The 26,795-nt window shown below is 51.6% G+C and overlaps 2 protein-coding genes across 2 annotated transcripts; both read right to left on the bottom strand.

Annotated features, from left to right (window-relative positions):
• Positions 1 to 5,210: 5,210 nt before the first annotated feature.
• WNT8A (Wnt family member 8A) lies at positions 5,211 to 8,545 on the bottom strand (the record flags this gene model as incomplete). Its single annotated transcript, XM_084268559.1, has 6 exons — positions 5,211 to 5,777; positions 6,751 to 6,893; positions 7,013 to 7,138; positions 8,017 to 8,155; positions 8,350 to 8,383; positions 8,475 to 8,545. The coding sequence occupies 6 exons, from the start codon at positions 8,543 to 8,545 to the stop codon at positions 5,211 to 5,213; spliced, it is 1,080 nt and encodes a 359-aa protein (XP_084124685.1).
• A 13,374-nt stretch (positions 8,546 to 21,919) lies between these two features.
• LOC311195180 (thymosin beta-12-like) lies at positions 21,920 to 24,145 on the bottom strand. The gene is made up of 3 exons (XM_084268538.1): positions 24,112 to 24,145; positions 23,082 to 23,189; positions 21,920 to 22,247 (listed from the first exon to the last, which is right to left on the bottom strand). The coding sequence occupies exons 2-3, from the start codon at positions 23,179 to 23,181 to the stop codon at positions 22,210 to 22,212; spliced, it is 138 nt and encodes a 45-aa protein (XP_084124664.1). The 5' UTR covers positions 23,182 to 23,189; positions 24,112 to 24,145; the 3' UTR covers positions 21,920 to 22,209.
• Positions 24,146 to 26,795: the final 2,650 nt, after the last annotated feature.

The raw sequence follows: 26,795 nt of genomic DNA, 5'->3' as shown, positions 1-26,795 counted from the left end.
GATTTTAACACTTGTCAGGGTGAGTGATGGAGACTCTGCATTGAGAGCCATAATATTCATGTCAGAGAATTGCCAAGCCCATGCGGAAGTGCTGAAGATGGATGGCCCGGGGATATACTCCTGACACTTTAATACAGGGGGAGGGTACACCACAAACATCTCGTACAGAATTATAATCCATGAAAGGGCACTGGCGGCATAAATTAAAAGTAATCTGCCAGGAGAGGAGTTTAACAGCTGAAGGGAAGAGGGCTGGGGCAAAGTGGGGGCTGCTGCGGGGTGCCGGTGACAGCACAGCCCCCAGCTGCGGTGGGAAGGAGCAGCGCTGGGCCAGCATCCGTCCCCCTCCTAACTGCTTTGCAAAGACTGGCCGTGCGTGCGGCTTGGCAGCCTCCCTGGCTCCCTTCCTCAGCCTTGTCACTGTAGGGAGCGGGCACTGTCCTCCTCCCCGCTGTCCTGCTCCCCACTGTCCTGCTCCCCACTGTCCTGCTCCCTGCTGTCCTGCTCCCCACTGTCCTGCTCCCCACTGTCCTACTCCCTCCTGTCCTGCTCCCCACTGTCCTGCTCCCCACTGTCCTACTCTCCACTGTCCTGCTCCCAGGATAAACTCAGCTCTCATCTTTCTGGCTGGCACCACACAGAGATGGGACGTGTTGGCAGAAGGGGGCTGGGGCAGGTATCGCTCGCCCTGGTACCCCAACCTCCAAGCACAACTGGCCGTGCCAGCCTGCCACGCCACTGATGAGGTGTGTGGCTGACAGTGGTGGTGTGAGTTCTCCATCGGAGCCAGCCCTGCACTGTCCTCTGGGAGAGGGAGCAAACCCAACAGCATGGATCTCATTTCTGCACCGGGTGACATCTTCTGCCCGTACCGGTGGCACTGAGGTCTGTGCTGCCCAGATGAATGTGAACCCCCTCTGCCTCCAAGTGCTGGGGCTGCACTGAGGATGCACAATCCATTGCTGCTGGTGTGGTGCATGGTCAAACTTCACCTTTCCTCCAGGCAGGGATGGAGGTGGCCCCAGCCAGCACTGTGCGTGGAGTCCTGCCTGATGGGAATTAGGCTGCAGGGGCATTTCTAGCCCCTGGGGAGGAGAAACAAGGAGAAAAGCTGGTGGCTGTGCTCCTAGTGAGGGTGCCTGGGTGGGCACCTGGATGGCAGCGAGACAGCCACAATGATGATCCTGGGATAGGTGGGAAGGTCTGGGAAAGCCTGTGGGCTTAGGCTGAGCTGTTATCCTGGTATAGACATCCCACTGCTGATTTTCTGAGCCCCCATCAGTAGTGGAGCAGGCAGCTGGGACAGAGACCTGCCCCAGGCTGCAGTAACGCTAGAGCTGAGCTGTGCTATTCCTTCATTTAGAAATCGGTTTCCTTTTTCATTAAAAAGGGAATATAAACCAGTCCTTCCCCAAAATAAAGGCCCAAACACACTGTTGGGAGGGTAGTGGTAAACCTCCATGAAGCTAACAGTGATTTCAGGCCAGTGCAGCTGCTGTCCCAGAGGTTTATATCACATGGGTTGCTCTGGCCATGGCCATGCCCGAGTTCTGTGAGCAACAACTCTGGCAAAGCCTGTTTGAACACGACAGTGTTGCTCCAGGACAGTGTGAGCAGCTCCACAGCCCTGCCCCAAGAGCCCCTCTGGGGTGCCCGGTGGGTGCACTGGCTCCCAGTTAGCCCCAAGAGGGAGAAGCTGTACTGACAGCTCTGCAGGGGCAGGCAGCAGCATTTTGATTTGAGTTCCAACAACGCCCATAGCACGTAGCCCTGACTGAGACTTTTACTTGTAATTGGGGTCCTTAACTAGGAGGACAATCAGGTTCCTCCTCAGGGCCTTATGCTCCATCCCTTCCTCCAAGCCCACAGTGGGTACAGGTGGTTGGGATCACTGTCCCAGGTTGGAGCTGACTGGGAGTAATTGCTGAGTAAATACATTCAGGTTTGAAGACATCATTGCCCCTTTGGATGCTCTGTGGCTGTGGTGGGGGAATGAGCCTTTGCAGGTGCCAGGAGCTTTGCTCTGCTGTGTGTGGTTTCAGTTGGTTTGAAAACTGCTGTGTGGGAGTTTGCCAACCAGGTAAAGTCACCCCTGTGATGGTGGAGCTGGTGTGATGAATTGTGCCCCTCAGGCAGCCTGGGGGTTTGTCCCCCTCTGACTTTCTGTGTGTGATACTACAGAGCAAGTGCTGGTGGGCTGGGGGTGGGGGATCCCTGGCCAGGCTGTGATGGATTAAGATGATCCTGAACTTCTATTGTTTCATACATTCATAGTGAGTGTAGTGAGAATTGATGGCTGTTGTATCCAGGCAACGAGGGGGAGGATGAGAGAGCTTCAGCTTCTCCAGGACCATAATATCTCTGGCAAGGTGCAGCTCTGAGCAATAGAGGTGTCTTGTGTTTGTTACACTTGGTATTATTATCTCTGTGAGCTATAGAGAATGGGAAGCTGTGTCATGGGATGGGGCGTCACTTTCTTGTGAGCTGGTTTTTATTTGTGTTTGCTCCCTGGCTTTTGCCTGAGATACACTCTGCCTCAGGCAGTCTGGGTGCCAGAAATGTAAATGGATTTAAAAAAGCAATTAAGACAAATTCAAGGAAGAACAGTTCCTCTCTGGTGTTTAAATACATTGCAGTGGGTATGTGTGCTGGCTCAGCTAGGCCCTGGCTGCTGGGGGGTGGGAGTGGGACAGTTTGATGGGGTGGGGGTCTCCTGCTGTGGTACCTCTGCTCCTCTCTGCAGTCCCTCTCCCCTGGCAGGTTTCTGCTCTGCTCCTACAGGCATCTGCACACCCATCACTACCTGCTCTCCACAGTGATGGTCCTTTGAAAAGAAGCTGCAGAGACGCATAGGGCACAGTGTGTGTCCTGAGGGTGCCTGCTGTGGGGAGCCCTCATCTCCAGGCTCTTAGTACCCCCACTCTTGGCACACAGCAAGAGGGTTTTATGAGTGCTTGGCAGCTGTGGAAGTTACCCAGTGAGATACTGTTTCCCTCCATCAGTGGAGATTGTCCTGTGCTCTCTGTAGCCTCATCTTATGGCTTGGTAGGACCGTGGACCCCGGGACCTGCCCTGGGTGAGGGGCCGGTGCTGCCAAGGGTCAGCCCATGGCCACGGCACTGCTGGCAACCACAGATCCTACAGACATAGAGCCTGGGGGTCTCTGTGTGCTGCAGCCCTGCCAGCTGGTGAGCGAGGCCCAGGGAAGGGTGTTCGTGTGTCTGTTCTTTACCACTTCCCATTCAGCCTAAAGTTTGGTGGGTTGCAAATGATGCAACACTGCCAAAATCTTTTGCTTCAGTGGTGTGACCTGTTGGTTATGGAAATACCAGAGGCAGCCCCCCCTGCCCCTCCCCGATGAAGGCCTGCTGGCATACCCCATCCAGCTTTAATCAAACTGCCCTCTGCAGAAACAAGTGTGTGGCAGTGGGTGGTGCCTCCCAGCCTGTGTGCTTTACACCCAGAGCTTCCTGCCTTGGCTGGGGCGTGTGTCGAGGCTGTGTTTGCAGTAGGAGCTGTAGGGATACCCAGATACAATAGCATCAAAGCAGCTGTAGTGTGGGTGCAATATGCTGGCAGAGCGCTCGGGTTGTGGGGGTTTGGGGCTTTATTTTTTCTCCTCTTGCTTGTTCTCTCCTCCTCCTCCTCCCCTGGCTGGAAATCAAATCTGGCAGAGCATCCTTTGCCCCCGCATCAAGGCTACGGGCTGTGGCACAGCCCTGGCTCCCTCCGGAGCATCACGGTGACTCTTAGAGCTATCAGGGTTGAAGTACATCCCTGGAGAGCCCGGGAGAAGAGCAGGATGTGCTCCGAACATCAGCAACCATCCCACGTGTCCCCTCCTGCCCTCCCTGCCGCAGGGCTGTTTGCACCCTGAGCAGCAGGGGACCAGCAGACACATTCACAACTGTCCCCAAGTTTTCTCTCCTGTCCCCAGTTCAAAGGGTTCCTCTCGTGCCTCCAAGAATTTTGCAGTGAGTGCCGACGCTTTCCACATCAAAGCTGGGCAGCCTCGCATTGTCCCGGGATGGCGGGGCTGTGGGCAAATTAAAGAGGCGTTGGGAGCTTCCAAATTGACTTTAACCAGCCCTGTCTGTGTACTCAGCACTTGGAAAAAACCCTTAGATATTGCAGTGATGAGTATTAAAGCAAACGGCTGGAGCCAACTTTGACTGAGGTCCAGGAGAACAACGTTCTCACTGGCTTCAGTGGCTTTTGGGTTAATGATGAGAAATCTTGGAAGTGCTGGGTTTTACATGGAAAGGGACAATTTTGCACCTAGTCACACTGCTGGGGAGGCAGAAAGGAAAAAGCCATTTCTTTTCATTGCGTTTATTGCAAAATACAGTCCAAAATCTAAGTCTTAAGGGATACCTTCAAAATAGAGAAAACAGATCGTGCTAAGCAATAATACAACATGTTGATAAGCAACACTGGGCACAGAGAATTCTGAATTCTTACCTGCTAATTATTGTTTAAGTATATGAATTGTAAACAAACAGCTCAATTTCATCCAGTACAAATGCAAAAAGCTACAGTCTGTGAGGGACAGGGGTTCTAGTATCAAAATACAAAATTTAGGGGAAAAAAAAAAGTGGGGGGGGAGGTGTGAACTCTGTAAACGCTGGCTGTAAACTTCTCCAAGTCCTTAACGGCTGCAGTCATTGTAGTAACACTGTAGCACTGCACAAACCCCGCTCACATCAGAAAGTGCTGAAGTTTTCCCCTGGGAATACAGCTGAGCAGCCACTGTGCATGAATGGCTGGGTTGGGGCTGCACAGCCATGATGCCCATCAGGATGCAGCCACCCCATGGGACCTGCTTTTGGCCATAAGACCTTCCCCACCCTGCTTGCAGGGGCTGGAGTCCCAGTGTTGGCCTTGGTGGAGGTGCTGGACATGGCACAAGGGGCTGAGTCCACCCAAACCATGAAATTCTTCCCTCTGTCTGATACACAAATCAAGTGACTCCTGAAAAGAAAGGAGCTACTGGTAAGTATTGAGGAAAACCCATGGAAGACAGAAGGACCATGGTCCCCCTGTGCCTTGTGCTTCCAAACCTCGCAGCCTCCATCCGCAGGAGGACCCGTCGCCTCGCGCGATGCCCCGCTCGGCCCTCTGGACCCCAGGGATGCTCCTTCCCACCCCGGCAGCAGCTGCCGGGTGTGGGGGACACCAAAACGTCCTCCTCGGGAGCCAGGGCCACCCTCTTATCTCTTGTGGCCCCTGTTCCTCCGCCTGATGTGGTTGGGGGCGGCCGCGGCGGTGTCGCGGCGGGCGCAGAAGTGCTTGGCCACCAGCTGCCGACACTGCTCGCAGCGCACGGTGCAGCACCAGTGGAACTTGCAGTTGCAGCTGGCCACCACCTCCGCCCTCCTCTCCTCCACGCGCAGGCCGCACTCGGTGCAGAGCCGCCGGCAGCTCCTCCTCTCCCACTGGGAGAGGTTCTTGCCGGTCTGCAGGCACTCTCGGCCCTCGGTGCCGTGGTGGCCCAGGCTGGCGTTCCTCGTGCAGTAGTCAGGGGAGTCCTCCAAGAAGACGAGCTCCGTGGCGTGGACGTGGTGGAAGGTCTCCGCCGTGGCCCCGCGGCTGTCGGCGCTGTTGCCGGCTCTCATCCTCCTCTTGTCCATCTCCAGCTTGTGGGCTTGGTTGTATTTTATCTTCAGGTAGTTGCCGATCTCGCGGAATTCAGCGAGCTGGAGCCAGCAGGTCTGGATGCTGCAGCTGCCTGACACTCCGTGGCACTTGCAGGCTCGCTTCATCGTGGCTTTCACGGCCTTGGTGGAGAAATGAGAAGCAGCAGAGCAGCATCATTTAAATCTCAAAATCAGGCACTTCTAAGCTGGGGGAGGGGGAAATGGGTCAAAAGTGGCTTGTGCTTGTTGTAACTTCAGGTCCTTCCAAGGCATGAGCCGACACTCTTATTTTACTTCCAGGAAAACATCTGTCCCCTTCTGCTAATATAAGGACAGAGATAACGAGTGGGCACAAGCTATTGTCTCCAGCCCTTGCAGGAGCTGGTTTCCCCCAGCCAGGAATAAGGCACCTTTGTCAGGTCATGCCCTTCTCCCGCTGCTCACCTCACTCATCCCAGCATCAACCCATCGTCCTTCTCAGAGGTTTCATTCAAAACGTGTGAAACTGCTTCGGAATAATCATACCCAACCTCTCTGCATCTCCTCCAGGCCAAGCACTTCACAGATATTATCTACCCATCTCCCTCTGGTATTTATAAGGTCCCAGTCACTGGTATCTAGGCGAGATTAAGCCTCTGACACACCCTATGAGATAGGTATGTTAAGTGTTGCCATCCTTGTTTTTACAGACAAGGAGGTTTGGCAAGATGCTGAGAGCCTCTGCCGGCCCAGGCGGGAGTGGGGGGCAAGTCTGGCTGCCAGCTTGCACCCAGCTTCCCCACATTGCAAGAAAGTAAGGTGGGTCTGGCTTTGTTTTACCCAGCAGACAAGTGGGAGGCGAGCGTAAGGCCTGTGTGTTTCTGAGGGACGTGTGTGCCAGCAGTTATCGGCAGAAGGGGGAACATCTCTGACTGCTGTTCCTTGTGTTCAGGTTCAGGGCCAGATCCTGGCTGTTATTTTCTCCCCTGTGCAAATATTACAGGGCCTGGACTGTCACAGAGGGTTGGAGATGGGGGATCTGAACAGCCTACCAGCCTTTCAGATTTTTTTTTCAAAGACAGACAGTATTATTATTATTACTATTGCTACTATTATTATCATATATTTGACTTACAAGTCTCCCAACTTCGTTGTTGTGCAGGTTAATCAGCGCACGGGTATCGTGTCCTGTTTCCAAAGCGTCCACGAAGAGCTTGGAAATCCTCTCCCCAAACTCCACGTTGTCACTGCACCCTCCCCAGACCCAGCCTCGGCCACCTGCAAGACACACACAACACTAAGTGCAGAACCGCCTCATTGGGCCACATTCTGCCCCGAAATCCTGGGGGGCTGCGTGTGGAGGGACAAGGTCAGCCCGTCTGGAGACGGCAGCTCACCGACGCGGCCGTTCCTGGAGTCGTCGCAGCCGCAGCTCTCGAAGTCTCCCATGCTGCAGTTCCTGGTCAGGGTGTACATGACGCCGGCCGAGCTGATGGCGTGTACAAAGGACGTTTCCCTGGTAGCTGGGGAGAAGGGAAGAAAAGCTGTCACATGTAAACGTCACCGCGGGTCTGGTGCTATTGGGTGGGAGACTCATGACTGGAGTGTCCTCAGGCTTCAGCATTGAGAGTTTCAGCACTGTGACATAATATTATGCAGGGATGTCCATGCCCTGGATGGAATATCTTGGTAACAGCAGTCCCCTAATCCTGCCCTGGCCAAGGTTAGTTATAACTCCTCTCACTCTGGGCTCGGTTTGTCTCTGTCCGTTCCTGCTCGGGGGCTGAGGGGGGGAGGGAGGGTGGTGTTAGTGCTTTGATCTTGCCTGCTGGGAAAAATCATCATTGATCTTGTTTCGGTTGAACCTGTGCTAACAGCTGCCTGCACCCACACTGCTAATTTAGTTTCTTTTTTGGCTTTCCTCGCAGATTCAGACAGAGATGCTGCTCTGGGAAAAGGAGATCTCTGCTTGTCAGAGCAGTCGGTATTCAAATATATCCACAGCTCTCTTAAGAAGCTGGTTTCTTAGCACATGTCTCTGGTTTCTCTCTTCATCTGTGCTTCTCCCCGGTGCACGCTCAGGTGCAAGCTCCAGCATCCCAGCTGTGCACAAAGTGGCAGGAGCAAGCCCATGGAGCTGCACTGCAAGGAGGACCGAGCTCTCACCTAGCACAGACAGAGAGCCAGGGACAGCCTGAGACTCCCAGGAACATGTTAGCACTATTCACTACACCCAATTAATGCAGATGGAGAACCACCACTGTGACATTTGGGACACAGAAACCCTTCTCCATTGGTGGGGTTAATTAGCAGCCCCAGCTCTCCCCAGAGCACATCCCAGTTTGTACCCCAGGGCATCCCGGGACAGGGATGCTGGCACGGCAGGTAAAGGTGCACTCACCGCTGCGCAGCCGGTTGTGGGTGGAGAGCTGCAGGGCGCTCTCAGGGCAGTTCCAGCGCTCCCACCCAAACTGGAACTTGCACTCCTCCATCCCGCTGTGCGCCCCGGCCGCCACGCTGCTGGAGTAGGTCAGGTAAGCCTGGCACAGGAAACAGCAGGGTTAAAATCCACCGTTGTTTTCCATTTCTCATTGAAAATATAAATGGGCTGCAAGTCCTTTCCTTCGTTACTCAGCATGAGTACGCTCTGGGAAACCTAATTCCTTGGAAAAGTCTTATTCCCCATTTGCAAAACAAAATTGCTCTATTTAAATTCCTGACAGTTGTTAATTACCTTAGGTCCTGTCATCAGAAAGTTATTCACAGACCTGAAACAAAGAGAAGAAAATGAATCGCACGGTTTGCCGCAGGCTGAAGAGCATCCCTAAGGAATGCCCTTGCCGCTGAGCTGGACCCTACCATGCTGCTGCCTGGAGAACGGCGCTGTAGACCCCTGCGATGGAGAGGATGAGGAAGGTGCTTCTCTTCATGGCTGTCCCAAAGAGCGAGGTTGGATCCGCTTTGCTGATCTGTAGATCTCCGTGCTGCAGGTCCCTGAGTGAGAAGGGCCACCTCTTTCCCAAGGTGAGCTATGGGGATGGAGGAAAGCTGCAGGAACCTACAGCCCTGATATTTATAAGGTGAAGCTGTGAATAGTCAAAACCCCCCATTCATTTGCTACCCAATGACTTAATGTGGTAAAAAAGCTCCTGCTCCAATGGGTGACAAGGAACCGCCTAAGGTTGCACTTCAAAAGGCGGCGTGGTGTCCCTGGGAGCGGGATGGTCTGAAGGAGAGCAAACTTCCCTAACAATGGGACACTTTTAACTCTCCTCCCCACCACCAGCCATCCCTTTCTCTTGGCTCCAAGTCCTCTTGCCTTCTCCTTTTCATGCTCCTCTTTGCCAGCAGAGGCTCAGTCCCCGCGTCCCTCTGAAATAACAAGCCGATGCATTTCTATAGTTCCCCTGCTATCTGCCTGCTCCCTCCTATGAGAACTCCCCGAGGAGTTTTAACAACCGTTCCGTTAAGATCTATAGGGGAAGACCTCCCAGGTCTTCTTGATTTGAAGAGATGCCTGTAACGGCAGGGCTTTTTTTCCCCTCCTCGCCTCTTTATGATGAAAGTCTCTGCCTTTCCATCCTGATAACAGCATGCTCAGCCCGGCACTGTTTGGAAATCTCTCTAATTTACGCGGCTGCAACTTGGGAACACTGTGTGAATCACTTATGTGGTTTGCTCCATGCTCCAACACTGTAATTAGGGGAACAGTTTTCTGGGGTTAGCAATTTCCCTACGGTGAAGGCTGCCGCAGCGAAAGCACGGCTGCTTGCTGGCTCCACAGGCAGGAGCGCTGCCTGTACCCCCTGAGCGGAGCGAGGGGCCTCTGCTGAGCCATGGGCTGTGCTCAGGAAAGGAAAATCCTTATCAGAGAAAACCAAAAAAAGCCTCTTAATAGTTACAGCCAATATCATTAAGGGTTGTAAAGAGCTGCGGATGGAGCAGCAGCAAGATGGTGTTCATGGAAACTTCTTGGTCTCTTTTTTCTGTGGCTGAACGGTCCCAACCCAGGGCTGGCTCACCTCTGGGTAGGTCTCCTGCCTGCTGAGTGGGGCAGTTTGGGTGCTGGGGCTGAAAGTGGTGATGTGCTGTACCATGCCAGCGGTGCCAAGCAGCCCCTGGGCTCTGCCAGGCACTGCACATGGGTGCAGCATCTGCGGGGCGCTGGCTCCATGGCAGGACAGAGGTGCTGCCCTCCTCCTCCTCCTCTTCGTTCTCCTCCTCTCAGCTCCCTGGATGACCCTTGGGGTACACCGGGCTTTTGCTGGCATTAATTGCTGCTGTAGGGTGACTCGGGAAGGGGCTGTGAATATGAAGTCCATGGCAATGGGGCTGTGCTGGGGATGGGGGAGCTGTGCCACAGTGCAAAAGGGGCTACAGGGGGATCAACCCCATTTTCACACCCATGTGAGGAGCCCCAGCCAGTGGCACTGCTGCTGGGCAGGAGGCTGTGGGGTAAAAGCATCTGCGTGGTACTTGGCTGTCGTGCTGTGAAATACAGAAGAGCATCGGAAAGCTGGTAACCTGCCCTACAGCTTAGTACATCACAGGGCAACCTGCCCCATGGCTTTGGGTGTTGCAGGGGCTGGGTGTCTGTGGCATAGGTCCATCACTGCTGGGGTTGTCTCTCTTCATCCGCCACCCCAGGAGCTTGCAGATGAGCTCCGTGCTCTTCCCGGCTGCGGAAAGCACGGAGCTCATCTATCCATCCTACTGCTTGGCATCGCATTTGGGGTGAGGGCTGAGTTCCCTCCCTCCAGCCCCCGTTGTAGGGAAACCTGGAGTCAGTTGGGCAAAAGCCACAAGCAAACCGCTGGCAGCGGGAGGCTGAAAATTGCAGGTTGGTTGCAAGTCAGGGATGTAAAATACCTTCCAAGTGAGCACGAAGCTGGTGCAGTGCTGCCAGCACGGCACAAGCATCCATGAGTCAGCGTTGTAATCACTGTCATCCCAACACACATCCCACTTAAGAGCTATCACAGCACAAGCACTGGGGAACGGAGCATTTCCCACATATTAGTGAAGTTAATTGACTAAAGCCCTTGCATATGGTGTGGAAATCTGTGTTTTCTATAGGCACACAGGTAATTTGCTGCTGGACTTTCCCACCTTTTGCAAAAGCAGACTTTGATCTCGCTGTCTTGATCAGTTTTGCATTTATAGAGCACTTCATGTGATATCCTCACAGTAAAATGTGATTAAATATAGCTGTGTCTGGTTTGCAGTTGGGTAAACTGAGGCACGGAGATGGGTTGTCTTGAGATTTCGGGGTAAATCAGCAGACCTGGACTGGTGTAGCTGTACAGAAGGTGATTTTGGTGTTTTGCTGTGTGTGGGTGAAACTCCAGAGCACTGCAGAGGTGCTGGGTGCTGTCACCCATGGGAAGAGCCCACAGGTCGTGTGAGCCATAGGTCCCATCTCCGACAGGATGCTGAGGGAGTTTCTTTGGCTTTCTTACTGCCTAGAAACTTGGATTTGGTTTTGTCTTGGATTGGGGGTGGGGAGGAATCGGAAAGGACAATTCTGTTGAACGTACCTGGTTACGCAGCAAATGAGGCACCAGTGGTTCTGTGCCACCTCGGACTCCAAAGCGAGCAGTCAGGCACCCGGCATGGTGGCACTGCGGGGGTTTGCCCTGGCTCCACGTGCTGCTGCTGGGCAGGCTGCTTGGGAAGCTGGGTCCTGAACATCAGCTGGAGCCCCTCAGCTTTACTGACAATGTGTTGGTGCTTTGCTCCTTATTTTCTTGCTACGTGACCAAACAGCCAGCACTTCCCAAGGCATGAGGGGAAGCATAAAATATTTTGGTATCTGCCTCAAGCCCAGAGACAGTAACGGCGTTTACAGCCCCGTACGCCCATAAAACCCTCTTCACATCAGCATGTGGGGCTTAAGAGAAGGTGGATGTGAGATAAATCAGTTTATATGAGTGTCACGCTCTGCTGGGCCGTGGGGATGGGCTCTTGGCTTGTCAGGGCAGCAAGCCCTGCGGCTGTGGACAAGGGGAAAATAAAGCCCAGGCCACTTGTTAAATTGCCCTCGGCAGGTGACACATTCAGACCCCTCGCGTGAAATCCTGCATTGCTGCCTTTGTTACAATAAAAATCCACCTGGGTAATTAGAAAGCCTCCCCCACACCTCCTCGTTGGCAAGGCAGAGGATGTTTTATGGTGGTCTCCCACACTGCTAACCCCAGGAAGCTGCGTGAGCCCCCACGGGTGATGCCTGCTCCTTGGTTTGTAGGCAGCCAGCTGCTCTGCTACAGGACACATTGCTTTGTTTCAAAGTGATTCATCACGGATGGAGGACTGTGGATGTGGGGTAATTCCCCTGGATGCTTGGATGTGGGGCAATTCCCTTGGATGCTTGATGCTATGCAGGAATTGGGGTTTTTATGAAGTCACCCTGGCTTTTCCATCTTGGGGAAAACAGGTTGCTGTCCTGCTTTGTGATCCCCATGGGCTGCTGCAGTTCCCAGCAGGACCCCAGCCCTGGGTCTGGCAACACTGGTGGGAGTTTTGCCTGTATAACAAATACGTTTTGATTAATGAATGGTAATTGAGGATGGAGGTGAAACTGAGATCAGGTTTTGTGCCACACCTATCCCATGGGCTCCGTCCTCTTCATTCCTATTTTGGCACACAGTTGGAAGCAGCCCGATGTTCCCTGAAAACAAGGTTAAAGCATCCAGCAGTGCCAGCTCGGGGTGTGCTTCCCCAGGGACACGGTCACCTCAAGGGGTTCCTGGCAGCAGGTGCAGGTTGGTCCCTGTTGTACCAGTGCAACCCAGCTTTCTGTCTTGTTTTTAACCCTGATTCCCAGCACAGCCTCCTGCATGGCATGATGGAGTGAGCAGCGAACATCACTGGAGAGACCAGGGGTAAGCAAGGCCAAGGTAAGAGGCTCTGCTACTGAAGGAAACACCTCCTGGAATATAATATAGGACCACGGGATGCCAGGACCACAGGACCCTTCAGGTTGCAGGGTTTGGGCTTCACATTTTTTTGGTCATGTTTCAGGATGCAAAACAATTGGGATTGGGAACCAAATTCTGATTTCTCCAGCCACAAGCCAGCTGGGGACACAGACACTTCCCAGCAAGGGGAACGGCCCTGGAGCATCACCGAGCTCTGGGGCCTGTGGGCGCAGGACGGTGGGTTTAGGCAGGAAAAGGGAGGAAGGAGCAAGTGAAGGAGGAAAAAACCTCTTCTCTTTTGTTTTTTTTTCCTTCCCCCCACCCCCCATCAGCAAGAGGCAGAGCGAGGAATAAGATGGAATAAAGGAGGTTTCGTTTCTCCATCGTGTGCCAGGACTGAGACAGGCGAGCACGGCCCAGCTACGGCAGGGGGGACAGGCTGGGTTACGGGTCAGGGTCCCTCCAGCCTGATCCCTTGCTCCTCTGGTCTGAGGGACAGCGGCTGGAGGGGGGTGTTCACCCTGGGAGCACAAGTGCCTGTTTCCCTGGGGAAAGCCACTTGTTGATCCACAGATTCCTCAGCGGTGCTGCTGGATCCCAGCTGCTGTCCCCCGGCACTGGGGTGTGGAGATAAGCACCCGTCCCAGCCAGACGAGCTGCTCGTCGGCTGGGGATGAGCTGGGAGGGCTGTAACCCCTGCCCAAACTGTGTGGGGAAGGCTGCAGGCTCTGCTGTGCTGGAGGCACGGGTGAGCTGCGTGCTTGCTGAAGCAGAAGCTCATGACAGACTATTTCACTCATAAGCAGATGTAGGGCAGTTCTTCCTCTTCCTTCCCCCTGGTTTTGCATTGTGTGTTTTACAGGGGTACTTCCCCTCCATCTCCTCACTCTGGTGACTTCCCCACTGCCTGTCTTCCTGTCCTCATGGGTTCCCAGACTCCCAAAGGCGGTGCCCTTGCCCTCCCAGCATGGGAGCAATAAGTCTGCAGAGTCCCCATCTGTCTGTGATGGAGGTCTCCTTCCCCTGCCCCAAACTCTCCTGGCCCTTCCAGTTCAGCAAAACTTTTCCTTCTGAGCATCTCCCCTAGCAAAGGGCTGTTTGTCCATCCCAGCTGAGATTCCCAAATCCCCCTGCCAGCTGCTCTGTGCCTTTGTCTCCACAGCATCCAAAACCAACATATGGCTATCTGTGGGCAGCAACATGTCTGAACTTGGTCCTCTCGCGTCTCCAGCTGCCCCAAAAATGCAGGACAGGGTAAACCACCAGTGTTCAGATGAACCTTCAGATCTCAGCGACTCTTTAGAGGACTCAGCCACCCATTTGTCTCCAGAGAGGCAGCTTCATGACCTGATCAGTCTCACCTCACCTGCCTCCCTTAGGTGTGTCTTTCAAAGGCTACGGGGCTGTTTACACTACAGCATTATAAAGTAGGGACAAGTGGTTTGTTTTTCTCTCCTCCTTTAAAGGAAGTGTCATGCAAAACGGTGTTAGTGCAGGAGATAGGTTACTGCTTGGGCATCTTCATGAGAGGAGCAGATCTCTGTCCTGGCAATGTGTCACCTCAGGCAGATAAAAGCCTGTCCAGGAAGAGATCAGGCACTTGATATGGAGGAAAATTATCACCTCCTTCTTAATCATTCTGGGCCAAACTTGAGTTAAATTAACTGATTACAAGCTGGCTCATGTGGTGCTCCCCAGCCTCATGCTGTCGCTTCCTGACTGGGGATGTCCCCTTTCCTGCCCCCAAAGATCTGCACTTCTCAGCTGGGGATGCGTGTGGCAGTGCTGGCTGTGTCTGGCACACTGAGTGTGGGAGGATTTGAGACTTGGGGAAGAAAATGATGACTTGAGCTATGAATATTTTCTTGAAACTCACCTATCTTAATTATTTTGGGGCAGAAGCTGAGGCTTCCTCTCGGGGATCCTGGGCCATGGAGTAACTTTAGAAGTGCTTTGATGCTTACTGGGATGAAAAAATGGAGAAGGAAATTTGCTCCTGGCACCTGTGTTGCCCCAGGAAGGTGGTGGGGAACCCATGCTGCTCAGGGCCTTGCTTCCCCTGTGGTGCCCACTGCAGCTCCAGCACTGTGCTCTCCTCCCCGCCAAGGAAGCTCTTCTTGCCTTGCCTCTCCTTCCACAGGCTCTGAGCTGTGTATTTCCATTTCTTAATTCTCCATTTCTTGGTGCCTTGTTCGTGTGTATGCTTCAACCCGTCTGTGGCTGAAGGCAGGGCCGGGCACTTCATAACCTCTGAGGTGGGAGGAGATCTCTCCAGGGTTACCTAAGTTCAGGGTGAGGTGACAACTTGTGGCAAGGTCTCTGGCTTTACTAAACCAGGTTTTAAGCCCTTTCCTTATGGGTTTTCAAGATGACCTGATGGGAAGGCATATGGTGGGGATCCAGCTCCCAGGTCAGGCCTGTCAGCGCCCTCCAGGCCTCAAGTCCCATTAGGATCCTCCGTAGGCTGAATCTTTCCCAGTGACACCCTTTGAAAACAGATTTCCTTGATCATATTTCCCCCTGAAAACCCCAACTGTGGTAGTTTTTGGAGGGAGCTTTGCCCAGTCCTTTGGATGAAAACAGCTCGGTTTGCATCAGTTAATTCAGAGGAGGTGGAAACGGAGCAAAAACCTACAGAGCCAGGACCATGTGCAGTGGTGTAGCATAGCAGTGGCTGGTGGGGATGCCCATGGCAGTGTCCCCCCCATGGCACTGTCCCCCTGCAGCTGGTGCCCAGGCTCCCTGCTGTGGGACATCCCTGCACTGCTTGCCTGTCCAGCCCATCCTGCCCACGCGTTCCCCCTTCCCCACATCCAGCAGCACTTGGGTGGCTGGTGGACATGCATGGATGGGGGTTGTGTGCTCCCCTTCCACTGGAGTTGCTTAAGCAGCAGCTGGATAAAAGCTACCCAGAGATCCCACTTGCCAGAACAACCTCCAGTGACTTTTTTGGCTGCTTGCTGCTCAGGCTGGCTCATCGCTGGGCTTCTCACACTGTATGGATAATACAGAATATCTATATTGTGGCTCTGTGGTAAAACCCAAGTTCAATGAGATGATGACACTTGCTTGAGGGTAGAGGCAAGAGAAGACCTGGAGTGCAGGTTTCCTAAATCCTGCCTGGTTTCTCTCCCTGGCAGCATGCCCCACTTAAATCCCCACAGCACAGTCAGCATCCTTAATGTACCTTAACCACAGGGCAAGCTGGGTGCTGCCAGTCCCTGGGTGCCCCTGCTCCCATCGGTGTTACAGGTCCTACGTGGCTCATGCAGGAGTTAGCAGTGCCCAGGGCATTCATCTCATGGCTAAATAAATGGCCTTTTCAAGGGGTCCCAGTGTGACACTGTCCCTTGAAGAAGGACCCCTCCCCAGGGACTTGGTGCCCACTGATACAGAGACTGAGGCTGCCACAGGTGCTGCTGGTTGGTGCATTTACCCCCGTGCTAGAGAGAAACAAATCCCTCTGGGATTCATCTTTCCCAGCCCATTCCACACACTGAGCGCTATTTTAGGTTAACCTCCTTTATTTCCCCCACTGAATGCATCAGACACAAAGTTGAGAGAAGTGGGTAAGTTAAAGCTTTATAAGTGCTTTGTACAGCTGGAGAACAAATGCAGCCAGGTTCAGCACTGTGAGGAGCCAGTGCTCGTGTCGAGGCAGCTCCCATTTGAAATGGTCTTCAGTTCCCTCCTGTGAGCAGGGAGGCAGATCCCTGCAGCTGGTACAGCCACACCAGTGTCCTGCCACTTCCAATTCCCTGTGTATTTCTGAAACACGTTAAAAGAGAAATAAAAATTAAATTGGAGCCCTGGCCATGCGTGTCGAGCCTAAAGCAGCAGGGTAATGCAATGCTGCTGGAGGTATGATAAAGCAGAGAGGGGGTGAATTTCAGCTGGGTGCATTAGAGGCGATGCCAACGTGGACCCAAGTGGCACACCCCTGGGAGGGGACATTGTGCCATGCCATGCCATGCTGCTCCGGGGTTGCCCTGTGGCCAGGGGATGTCTGGGCAGGCCCGTGTTTACCTGGCAGCCTACAGCAAATCCCCACTCACACAGGGAGCAGTTTCCTCTGGGTTTTCCCTGCTCTGAAGCCCTCTGCAGAGCAAACACTTCCCTTTGCTATGTGACCAAGATATGGGGACTGGTGGGTGCACAAGAGCAGTTCTCCAGGGGAGCTGGCATGAAGCAGCACCACAGGCTCAGGTTACTCCAGCTCCCCTTGAAATAGGAGCCCAGGCAGGATAGAAATAAAATGGCACAAGTCATGAGGAGTGGTGGGGAGGCTGGAGCTGTTATAAAACCATTATGGAGCTATTACAGTGCCATTAGCTATTGCTGCTCCCGCTTCCTGGGGAGGAGGGTCCCAGGAGCAAAGTTGCTGCCCCAGGTCATCCCTGCTGCCTCCATCCTCTGCCCCAGAGGGATGTGCTTTCCCCCTGGGGTATCTCATAGCTGATCTCTTCATTGTTAAATAAAACCTATGATTTAGGAACTGCATGTGTGTTTCTTTAACACATAGAGGAGGTGGCTCCGGTGCTAGCAGGGATGGAATGGGATGGGACCAGCTGTGGTCAGATATGACCTGGGGTAGCTCCTGTGGTGAGAAAGAACAAAATCCCAATTCTTCTATCTGAGAAGAATTATTTCCAGCATCACCAGAAAACAAAGCAGACCAAGACAGACTATTTTCCCCAAACAAGATGCTGTTTGACAACACCCACTTGGAGTCACACATGATTTTTTTTTATTCCTTGCTTGTTGCAGCTTTGCCAAATCAAAAAATTTCAATACTGAGTTGGCCTCTAAATTCACAAGACCAGCTTAAAATTCCAGAGATTGTTGTTTTATTTTGAAAAACCTCATTCTTTTCCTTCAGAGCCTTCTGCCAGAGTACTAAAAGACCCTATTTTCACATGTCCCTTTGGCCACTGTGGCCTGAAACACCCCTTTGCCTCTCCCTCCACTCCCCGTTTTGCTGGAATCCTGGAGCCGGGCCTGGAAGCGAACACAAAGCCTTGGGAGATTTGCAGTTGACGGTTGGAGTTGTCAGGAGCTGTTGTCAGCACAGTGTACAAGATGTGTGTGAACCATCCCCAGCAACTGTTCCTTCCCAAGCCAGCTCTTCTGACAAGACAGAAAGCACACGCAGCCGCCTTTCCCGGCACGGGTATGTGCTGCAGGAGACGAAAGGAGAGCTTACCCTGCTGTCAGTGTGAGCGGCGTTGGGCCTGAGCTGGAGAAACACCCCCCCACATGCACACACCTGCTCCCACATACTCTGGCTCAGCCCCAACTGTCCCCGCGCCACGTTTCCCGTTCAAGGCTCGGGAGGGTTTTGCTGCCGGGACACGTCTCAGTGCCCAGGAGCAGGGTGGGACGGGCAGAGCTTGTGGGGGGACCCACGGACCTGCTGGGCAGCAGCCGGGGCCGGCTGCCGGTGCCTGGGAGGACACAGCGGCTTTGTTCGCCCATGTGCGGTGTGGGAGGCTCCCCCAGCTTGGCACCAGGAGGTTAGTGCTTTTTAAAAGACTATTGTTTTCCCCCCTGTGTTTTGGAAAAACAAGGGGTCAGCTGGGCAGAGGCAGAAGTCTCAAGCTTCTGCTGCTGCGGGCACCTCCCCAGCTGCGCTCCTGGCCCCCCCCCCCCACCTCTCCCTTCCCACCCCCACCAGGCTGGTGGTCCCTCACATCTTCCCCTTGCTTCTTCCCCATCCTTCACTTAGCAGGAGAGGTCTCTGCTGTGCCAGGAGCACCACCACCAGCAGAAACACCGAGAGGTGTTCCCCCATGGCCCTGCACGAACATCTCACCTCTCACTGTGCTAAACCAGCCATCCGGGCAAAGCCGATTGCCCCCATCACTGCAGGGCTGGAGCTAGAGATTCACTGTGAGCTGCCTCAGCAGCCCCAGGGGCAATGAATTAAAGAGGAGAGAACACCCAAATATATTTGGAACCTCCTCCCCATGCATGCTTTGGGACTCAGTGCATCTGAACTGGGCTTGGCCAGATCTCCAGGGGGGTTTAGCTGGGCTCTGACTGAGACTTCCTTAGGAAAGCTATGCTCAGGGCTTGTCCTCCCAGGCTTTCTCTGCTATCAAGCACCTGCCTAACGAGATTTATTAAATCAACTAATTTCTGCAGAGTAAGGGCAGGGATGCAGGTTTGCTCAGCTCAGCCCAGCCAGGGCTTGCTGTGACTGTACAGCACAGTTGGAGGTGACTCACAGGGGCAGGTGGACATGGCTGGGATGCCAAAGGAGCTGGCACTGTCCTCGGGATGCAGGGCACAAGGTTGGCTTTATGGCAATGCCAAGAAAGCAGGTATTTATCTGCATGGAATGGTTTTTTTTTGTTGTAACTGGTTTAGCATGGAAGGTGTTTCTTGTGGGGTGGAGCTGGAAGATAAGGTCTCATGTAAAGGACCCAAGCAGCAACAGGCTGTTGCTAATTGGCAATACTACTTCAGTTTCCCACCTGGGGCTGGCTGAGTTTGCTGATGAAGCTGTCTGCAGCTCAGCTGAACACCAGTATGGAGGTGGGTGGCTCCTGGGGCTGGTGGCTGCCAGTCCAAACTCAGCGCTGGAGGATGCCCTTCCTGGGAGTGAAGGTCAGGAGTGGGGTAACACCCAGATGTTGTTTACTAGGTGTGGGCAAGGTGTTTGGTTTGGTTTGGTTTGGTTTGGTTTGTCCCATAGCTTCCTTCCAGTAGCAGGAACAAATATTTCCTTAGTGTAATGACTGGTATGATGAACATTCACTTCCTCAGCCTTCTGTGGGGCGTCCCCAGCCTGCCCCACAGATACAGGTTGTAATGCACTTTGCTTGAGACAACAGGCAGCCAGACCTGTGCCTGCACTGTCCAAAACTTAATCTTGTGATCTGGTCCCTGGGCTGAAGTGATCTCAGGCAGCCTCAGAGAGGGACCTTCTCAGATGGGGGTACTGTAGTCACCTGTCTTTAACTTAAGCCTCTCTTAACTGCTGGTGGTGAAGGGAACAGCCTCCAAACCCCCTGTAAAGCCCTGTTCCACCTGGTGCAGGTAGGTGAAAGGTGGTAAGATCTGGCCTTTAACCATGAGGAGTTTTCCCTATGTGCAGCCTCTGTGTGCTCTGCAGCAGCTCCTGCAGTCAGATCCAGGCACAGGGACCTTGGCTAAAGGGCTCCTTGTCTACTGAGCTCTTCCAGTGGGGTGGGGCATTGTGAATAAAAGTGCTGAGATTTTGGGTTTACAGTATCAGGCTTTAAATGCAAACAGCTAAATCAGGAGGGCGTTTCACCTGGGGTCGAGTGAGCCCTGCAGCAGCACCAGGAGCAGATCTGAGCCAAGTGCTTGGACAAATTTTGTTATCTCCAGAGCTGGAGGCCGTGCTCTGATCTCTCACATCACTCCTTAGAGCCACACAGCTAATCCTTTGTAGCTGTGCAAACACAAGAAGAGAATCTCTCTGTTTTCTTGCTCTCCTTTCTTTCCTTCCTCATGCAAGAAGCAGGCTGGAGGGGACAGCCCAGACCTTGAGTTTCTGGGAGAACATGGGGGGTGGAGACATGGGGCTCTGGCTCAGTTGTGGTTTTGGTGCTTATTGTGCTGGGTGGGTTGGCAGATGCTCTGAACTGGCAGAGAAGGGGAGATTGTTACATGGAGGGAAAAGTGCTGTTTCTGGGCAAAACTAAGGAGAAAGTCTCGTCTCTGGGCTTACTGGCTGAGTGCAATGCGGTGCCTAAAGTCCTCCTGTGGAATAGAACAGGTGATCTTGTTGGATGGGATCAGCTGTATGAGTTTCCCGTAGGTGTTGCTGCTCTGAGTGCTGTCTCTGAACACTCTCTTGGCAAAGGAACCGTCATAAAAGTAGATCTCTAAATAATGTCAAAAGCTTTTTGACCCCAGCGCTGTGGGGAGTGAGGGGAGGGTGTGAGTCACAAAGAAAATAGCACTGTTTTCTTTGCTGCTCAACCTTTCACATTCTATACCCTTTAAATCAAAATGAGTATTGATAAATCCAGCAGACCCTGAACAATCCCCCCCGAGCATCAGGAGCCTGGGGGGGGGGTGAGGACCTCAAAGGAGAACGTGCCAAAAACACTCGGTCAGGAGAAGGACCAGCAGCAGCATTAAACTGATGAGCAGGAGTGAAATATTGGTCTGAAATACCTGCTGAAATCAGCAGTCCTGGGCTCCCCCTCAGTCTCTTGGCCACCTCTGTCTACTTTTTGTGGCCACCAAAAGCCCCCCATTCTGTGGCTGCACTGCCAGCAGTTAATCCCAGTTCGGACTAGTCACATTAAATGTCAAGTGTCAAGCGACCCTTAAGTAAACAGGAGCTCTCCAAACACCACCCCAGCCACCCAGTTCTGGGTTCTGATGCCCATAGACCTGTTTCTGCCTCACCTCATGCAGGATAAAGCCCACAGAAACCCTGTTGAAGTGCAGAGAATTATTTCAAGTAGGATAAAACCAAAGCTCCAGGGACAACAGTTTATCTTCCCAGAGTAAACACTTGTTTTTCTAATAAGGTGGCAAATTAATTCCAGAGATAATGTGATACCATGTAATTGAGAGTCCCCCGAGCTGGTGCAGGAGTCTATTTTTGCCAAGCCCCCTGCAGACCAGTGGGGATGTTATTGCATGGCCAGTAATGAGGATTAGGGAGTCCCTGCTTGCTTTGAAGGCTTGTGCTGCTGCAGATCCCTCTCATCCCAGAAAATCAGCACAATGATGAACTTCCTTTCCTTCTCCCCCCTTCTCACATTCCTGTATTGCTTAATATTGATGGGAGAAAGGCTGCGTGTGCTGTGCTTATCCCAAGGTTGATTTGCTCTTGGCAGGCTAAAGAGAGGAGAAAAAAAGAGCTGTGGAGAGGGTGCTGCAGCCTTTCTCCCTTCTAGGATACAACCTAAGTATTTCCCCAGCCCAACCATCATTTTTTCATGGCATTTTTAAGCAGGTACTTGTCTCTAAGACTCCTCTAACCTACTGACTGAAGCAGGCCACCAACTTCCCATTTTATTCATGCCTGCCCCCAAGCTGAGGATTTAAGAGTTTAGGAGCTGCTAGCATACAGCATTTCCCCCTTGGAGTTGCCCTGAAATGCTCTTATGAGCGACACAGGGAAAGGGAGTGAAGTCTCCCTGGTCCTGAGGAGGCAGTTGGGGGGTGTCTGGGGGTTGGTGCTGTTTGGGGCTCAGGGAGTCTGTGAGATACAGGTGTATGTGCTGATGGAGAGGGGCTGTGTGCCGGCCAGGGGGACCTCTGGGTGCCTGGGGTAACCTTCCCAATCTGGCCATGCTCTCTAGGTGCTGCAGCAATGCAGACAAAGCCAGAGGGATGCTTGTATGAGTTGCAGGGTAAACCCTATTTCTGCAAGGAGCAAAGACAGCTGATCAGAAGGAACCTGTTTATTGTGAGGTTTAGGAAAACAATTTTAATGCAAATTATATATTTTTTTGCAAGTAATGGGGTCAGTAATGAACTTGGACTTACAGTTTTACGAATACAAATGCATAATATCTTGTTCAACAAACACAAAACAAACTTATTCCCTGGGGGACATTAAGTGAACAGATGTTTACTAAAATATATGGGCAACAAACACAGGGTGGTGGGACACACACACAACAGAACAACCCAAAAGCCAAAACCCCACTGAAGAAGCAGCGGTCACATCTTCACTGTTATGCTCAGGCTGTACTTTCACCTTGCTTTTCCTGTTCAATAGCTGCCAGAAAGAGAGAGGAACCAAAACCATCATCAATAAACATTCCAGCGATACTACAGGATACAGTCCTCTGTGGTCAGGGGATGGTACATCCCTTCTTTGGCCACCCTGGAAATGCCAACTCCATCCCACATCTGTGTAGCTAGTAGGGTGCAGTTCATGATGTGTGAACCTCCTATTTGGAGTTTTAGTGTCAGCAGGGATAATAAGCCAGAGAAATGCCATTTCACACCCAAAGCTGAATTTGAATCACGACCCCCACCTGGCTGCCTGTGCAGAGTGTGTACAGGAGAAGACCCTACATGAGAAAAGTCCAGGGGTGTTTTGCTAAGGAAGATTGCCTTTTATATGAGGACGATGATGGGGTTTTCTTGCATCCTTATTCCCAGAGAAGGTGCCTGGAGGTCTCCTGGCCAAGGCTAGGAGCAGCTCATCTGCCTTGTGACACCAGAGCCCAGGCACCTTCTGGGGATGCTGCCTTTTCTGCCAGGGATCTGCAAGGGTTCCCAGTGCTCCTGTGCCTCCAAAGAGGCTGGTAACATGTAATTACAAACAGTTTGATCCTGCTACCTGCAACCAGCAGGAAAACTGGTCTTGCTTTTAGCAGAAGCATGAACAATCCCATCAGAAAGGATTTTTTCAGACAAAATGCACCATTGGTTGTAACTAACTTCCTTGGAAGCCCAGCACAGAGTATAAGTCTGGGTATTATCCCCAGTGAAAGTCGGGGTGAGTCTAAGCCTGTGATCCTATGATTAGTATTCACTTTGCATATGAACTGCAATACAGATGTGTCCTTGCTACTCATAGTTCAAAAAGCCTCACATCACTTACTTTCTTTAGTGGGCAATGGATTTTTCTCTCTGGTTTCTGTCTTCTTCAGCTTGGTCTTGTCAAATGTTTCAATTTCTGCAAAATCTGGTTTGTCAGACATGGTGAGTCCTGACAAAGAAAGAAAGGAAAAACACACCCATGGCTTCGTTAGCTAGTGCTGTGATACCAGCCATCTGCAAAGCATTTTCTGCTTCAAAGAAAAAAAAATATGAAAATACAATAAAAACTGTTATTAAAATAACCCCCACAAATCTAACACTTCAAGGTGGGACCTCTCCCTGAGGCTTGGCTCTTTTGGAGCAAAAGAGGAAAGGCATAAACAGAATTTTATCTAGATTTCTCAGATGAAATTTCTAAAGAATCATGGAAAGAAGAGTATCTCTGGAAAGAAAAGACAATGCATTAATTGCCAATAATCCACGGTGCCTCCTGACTGTTTTAAGGAATGCTGCTAACCAGAAAGTCTACAATAAACCTCAAATCCAATAAGAACAAATAGCTTCAATTATGATTTTTGCCTTAATTAACAGGGTTTGTCTTTAATTCTGAGCACCCTGTCCTGAGCGTGTACGTACCCGGTATCCGGATGAGCTGCTCTGGACACTTGTGCTTAACAATAGAGGACCGGTTCACCCAGCCCTTTGTTTGCTCTCACACTCTATATCCCAGTCACAGCCTCAGTGGGTTTATTATACCCCGTTCTAAGAGAAATCCACAAAACACACCGGTGCTCAATGCTTCAGCTGGCAAAACTTCCCTAATCCAATCCTTTTTCTTTAAAAAAACCCCCTGAAATTCAAGTTAAAATCCAGCCTGGGTGTTTTTTCCCTCTGATTTCAGTGGAGTTTCCAATCAAGGAGAGGTTTGGCCCGGAGATGGCTGCTATAATTACAGGGTTTTTTTAAATCCTTCCTGAAGATAATGAGATTTCATCACTATCTGCACTGAGACAACCCAAGTAAATATTCACAATTTAAGAAGAAAAAAATATAATTATAAATGTAAAGCTACTAAAACCACATGGCATTACCGTCTGGCTGCTCTCTCCTCAGCTGCTTGGTGTCGGTCTGAGGCAGTGTGAGTTGAAAAAGGTCAGGGTAATCCCTCCTCTCCTCTCCTCCTCCCGCTCGCTCGAGCCCATCGCTATTAATATTGATTAGTTTGGTGCTGGGATTGCTCAGCGTTCAGGGAAAGGACAGATTGCTGCTGCAGAAAGTGCACAAGGGAGGGGAATGGGAAAACTGACATGGAAAACTGCCAAAATCCATCTTAATGCTTTTTGTTTTTTTCTTTTTTTCCTCGTTTACCAAGTCAGTAATATTTAAGTTTCCCTTCCTGCCCTTGTTTTACAGGGCTGAGGTTTGAAGTTAAGGCAAAGGCTGGAGTTTGTTTAAGGGCTGAGGCTGCAGTTTGAGGGGTTTTTAGGGGATTGTTTCCCCCGTGGCCAGGCTGGCAGAAGCTCCTGGTCCAAGCTTGGGAGGGCTCTCAGCACCAGTGTGGTACAATTGCTGCAATTGAGGCCCAAGTCTGAGATAAGCACCATGCTGGTGTCTGGGGATGTGTCCTGAAGGGAAGAACAATGAATCCCACCAGCACTTGCTGGTGCCTCCCTCAACCCAAAGGCATGTGGCCCTACAAGCCAGACAGGGCAGCTGCCCACTGCTGAGCTTCCTGCCTTCACTTTGCAAGAAGCTGTGTTGGTCTGTCCTGCTTGCATGGCTGTCCCCATTCTCCACCCATCCCAACAGCATGGACCACACTGGACTTGCTTGCAGAGAACCTCTGGAGTTGCAGCAAAGGGAAGCTGCACTGTAAAACCATGACTGGCAGCCATCATGTGTGTTTGCAAGACACATTGTGTAGTAGATGTGGACACTACCTGTAGCCACCTGCTAGGCCCACTGCTCCTGAGAGCTGTGGACGTCCCTGTGGCTGTTACGTGGCTCCAGATACACTTTTCTGCACAGAAATATTTAGGAATCCTCCTTCAAGGCCCTTAGGTTTGGGAGAGAAGGGCTGTGCCCATCCTCCTAGGTGTGGATTTCCTACTGGGTAACTTTGGAAGTCTGAATCACTTGTCTAGATTCTGTGACAGTCAACTGGGAGGCAGCTAACATGGGATAAAATAAACTGTGCCACAGGAGTATCTGGGTTTCTCTCCTGACTCTAAAGGGAGCTTGGACAATAAGCTGACAATGACAGAGGTTTCTCACAGCAGGCTGAGAGCCTTGGGAAAGTGCTGTGGCTCATTCTGTTGGCATGAGAGGTGTAGGTAAGAGTGGGCTTGAGTCTGATGTGTGTGCATAGAGAAAATGGATGTGTTTTAAGGCCTTATTCTTCCAAAGTATGTTTAAGTTAAAATAACAAACACATGCAGAAAAAAATGCCTTTTTTTGTTCTTAAGCACTCATAAATAGTGATTCCTTTCCACCCAGTGATTCCTTCCTGAATCCATCCCATTTTCTGTCCCCTCCTAGAGCTCAGGGCTTGCTGCATGCCAAGGCAACCAGCACTCAGAGCACTTTACGCAGCTGGTCTGTGGTATCTGAGGTAAAGGAGAATGGAGTACCGCAGCGGCAGAGGAACCTCCAGCAGCTGGAGCTCCAAAGGGATGGTCTGGGTCTCTGTGCAAACCTGCCTGTGCTGCCTGAGGGACCTAAATTTGTCCTGGCACTAATGTAGCTATGCTGTTGTCACGCTAAAAGCTCAGTTGACTTGTGCAGGCTGGCTGGGATACCTATGCATCTGCACTGACTGTCCATGCAAAATCAATTTGTGTGTGTTCCAGCCATATTTAGCATCCAGACTCAGTTCTCTTGCTTCCATCTCCTTACTCCAACCAATGGTCAAAAATAGAAAGCTGTGCTTTTAACCAAAAACCCCTGGGAATAAGCAGGAAGGTGGCTGCTGGGTGAATATTCGGTGTAAGCTGTAGCTGAGTTCTGGCACTGAACAGCCTTAGTGTTTGTTTAAACAGAGCACTAACCTCTTATGAGGCTGGACACCAGATTTAGGAGATCAGATGACTTTAAAACACAATCTGAATGATTTGTGAGTCTGAATTCAGATAGTTCATGAGTTTTGGATTTTCAATATATGTCCATTTTTACAAGTAGCAAATAGAATTCCTATCACAAAGAGAGATTATAAGGGGGGAACCTCCTAAACTGGCAGAGATTCACTCAGACGTGGAGAGCAAACAAAGTGCTCAGGGCAGCAAAGCAGAAGAATCTTGTCAGAGGCTTGGCCCTTCAGAGCTTGGGCTCTTCTAAACATGCTAAGACAGGGTGGGCATGTTGGTTTTTCACCACCATCAGTGCAGTTGCCCAACTTATTGGCAGACCTAGTATTAAACCCAGTTTTTAATACATTGGTTTGTTAGGCTGAGGAGGACCAGGTTTTTAATTGATACCAGGTTGGATTTCTGAGGAAGGCGCAAGTGTTAGTGACATAAGGATGAGAAACAGAATGTTCTCACTCTCAGTTGTAATCAGTAGATACTCCTCTCCATAAAGAACATCTTGACCATTGCATTAAGTGTTTGTCAAGTTTCTGTAGCTTCTAAATAACGTACTGTGGTCAAACACATCTCGTGTTGGATTCAAGCTCCATGTTTACAGACTCGGTGCAGGACAGCCAGCCATAGACAGTTTTCACATGGAAAGTCTGGAGTTCAGCCCAAGGGCACTGCACGTTGTGTGGAGAAGAGGCTGG

The sequence above is a fragment of the Gallinula chloropus genome, assembly GCF_964237585.1.
Source record: "Gallinula chloropus genome assembly, chromosome: 10".
NCBI lineage: Eukaryota > Metazoa > Chordata > Aves > Gruiformes > Rallidae > Gallinula > Gallinula chloropus.
Note: the sequence above shows the minus strand (reverse complement) of the source record. Positions and strands in the feature narration are given on the sequence as shown.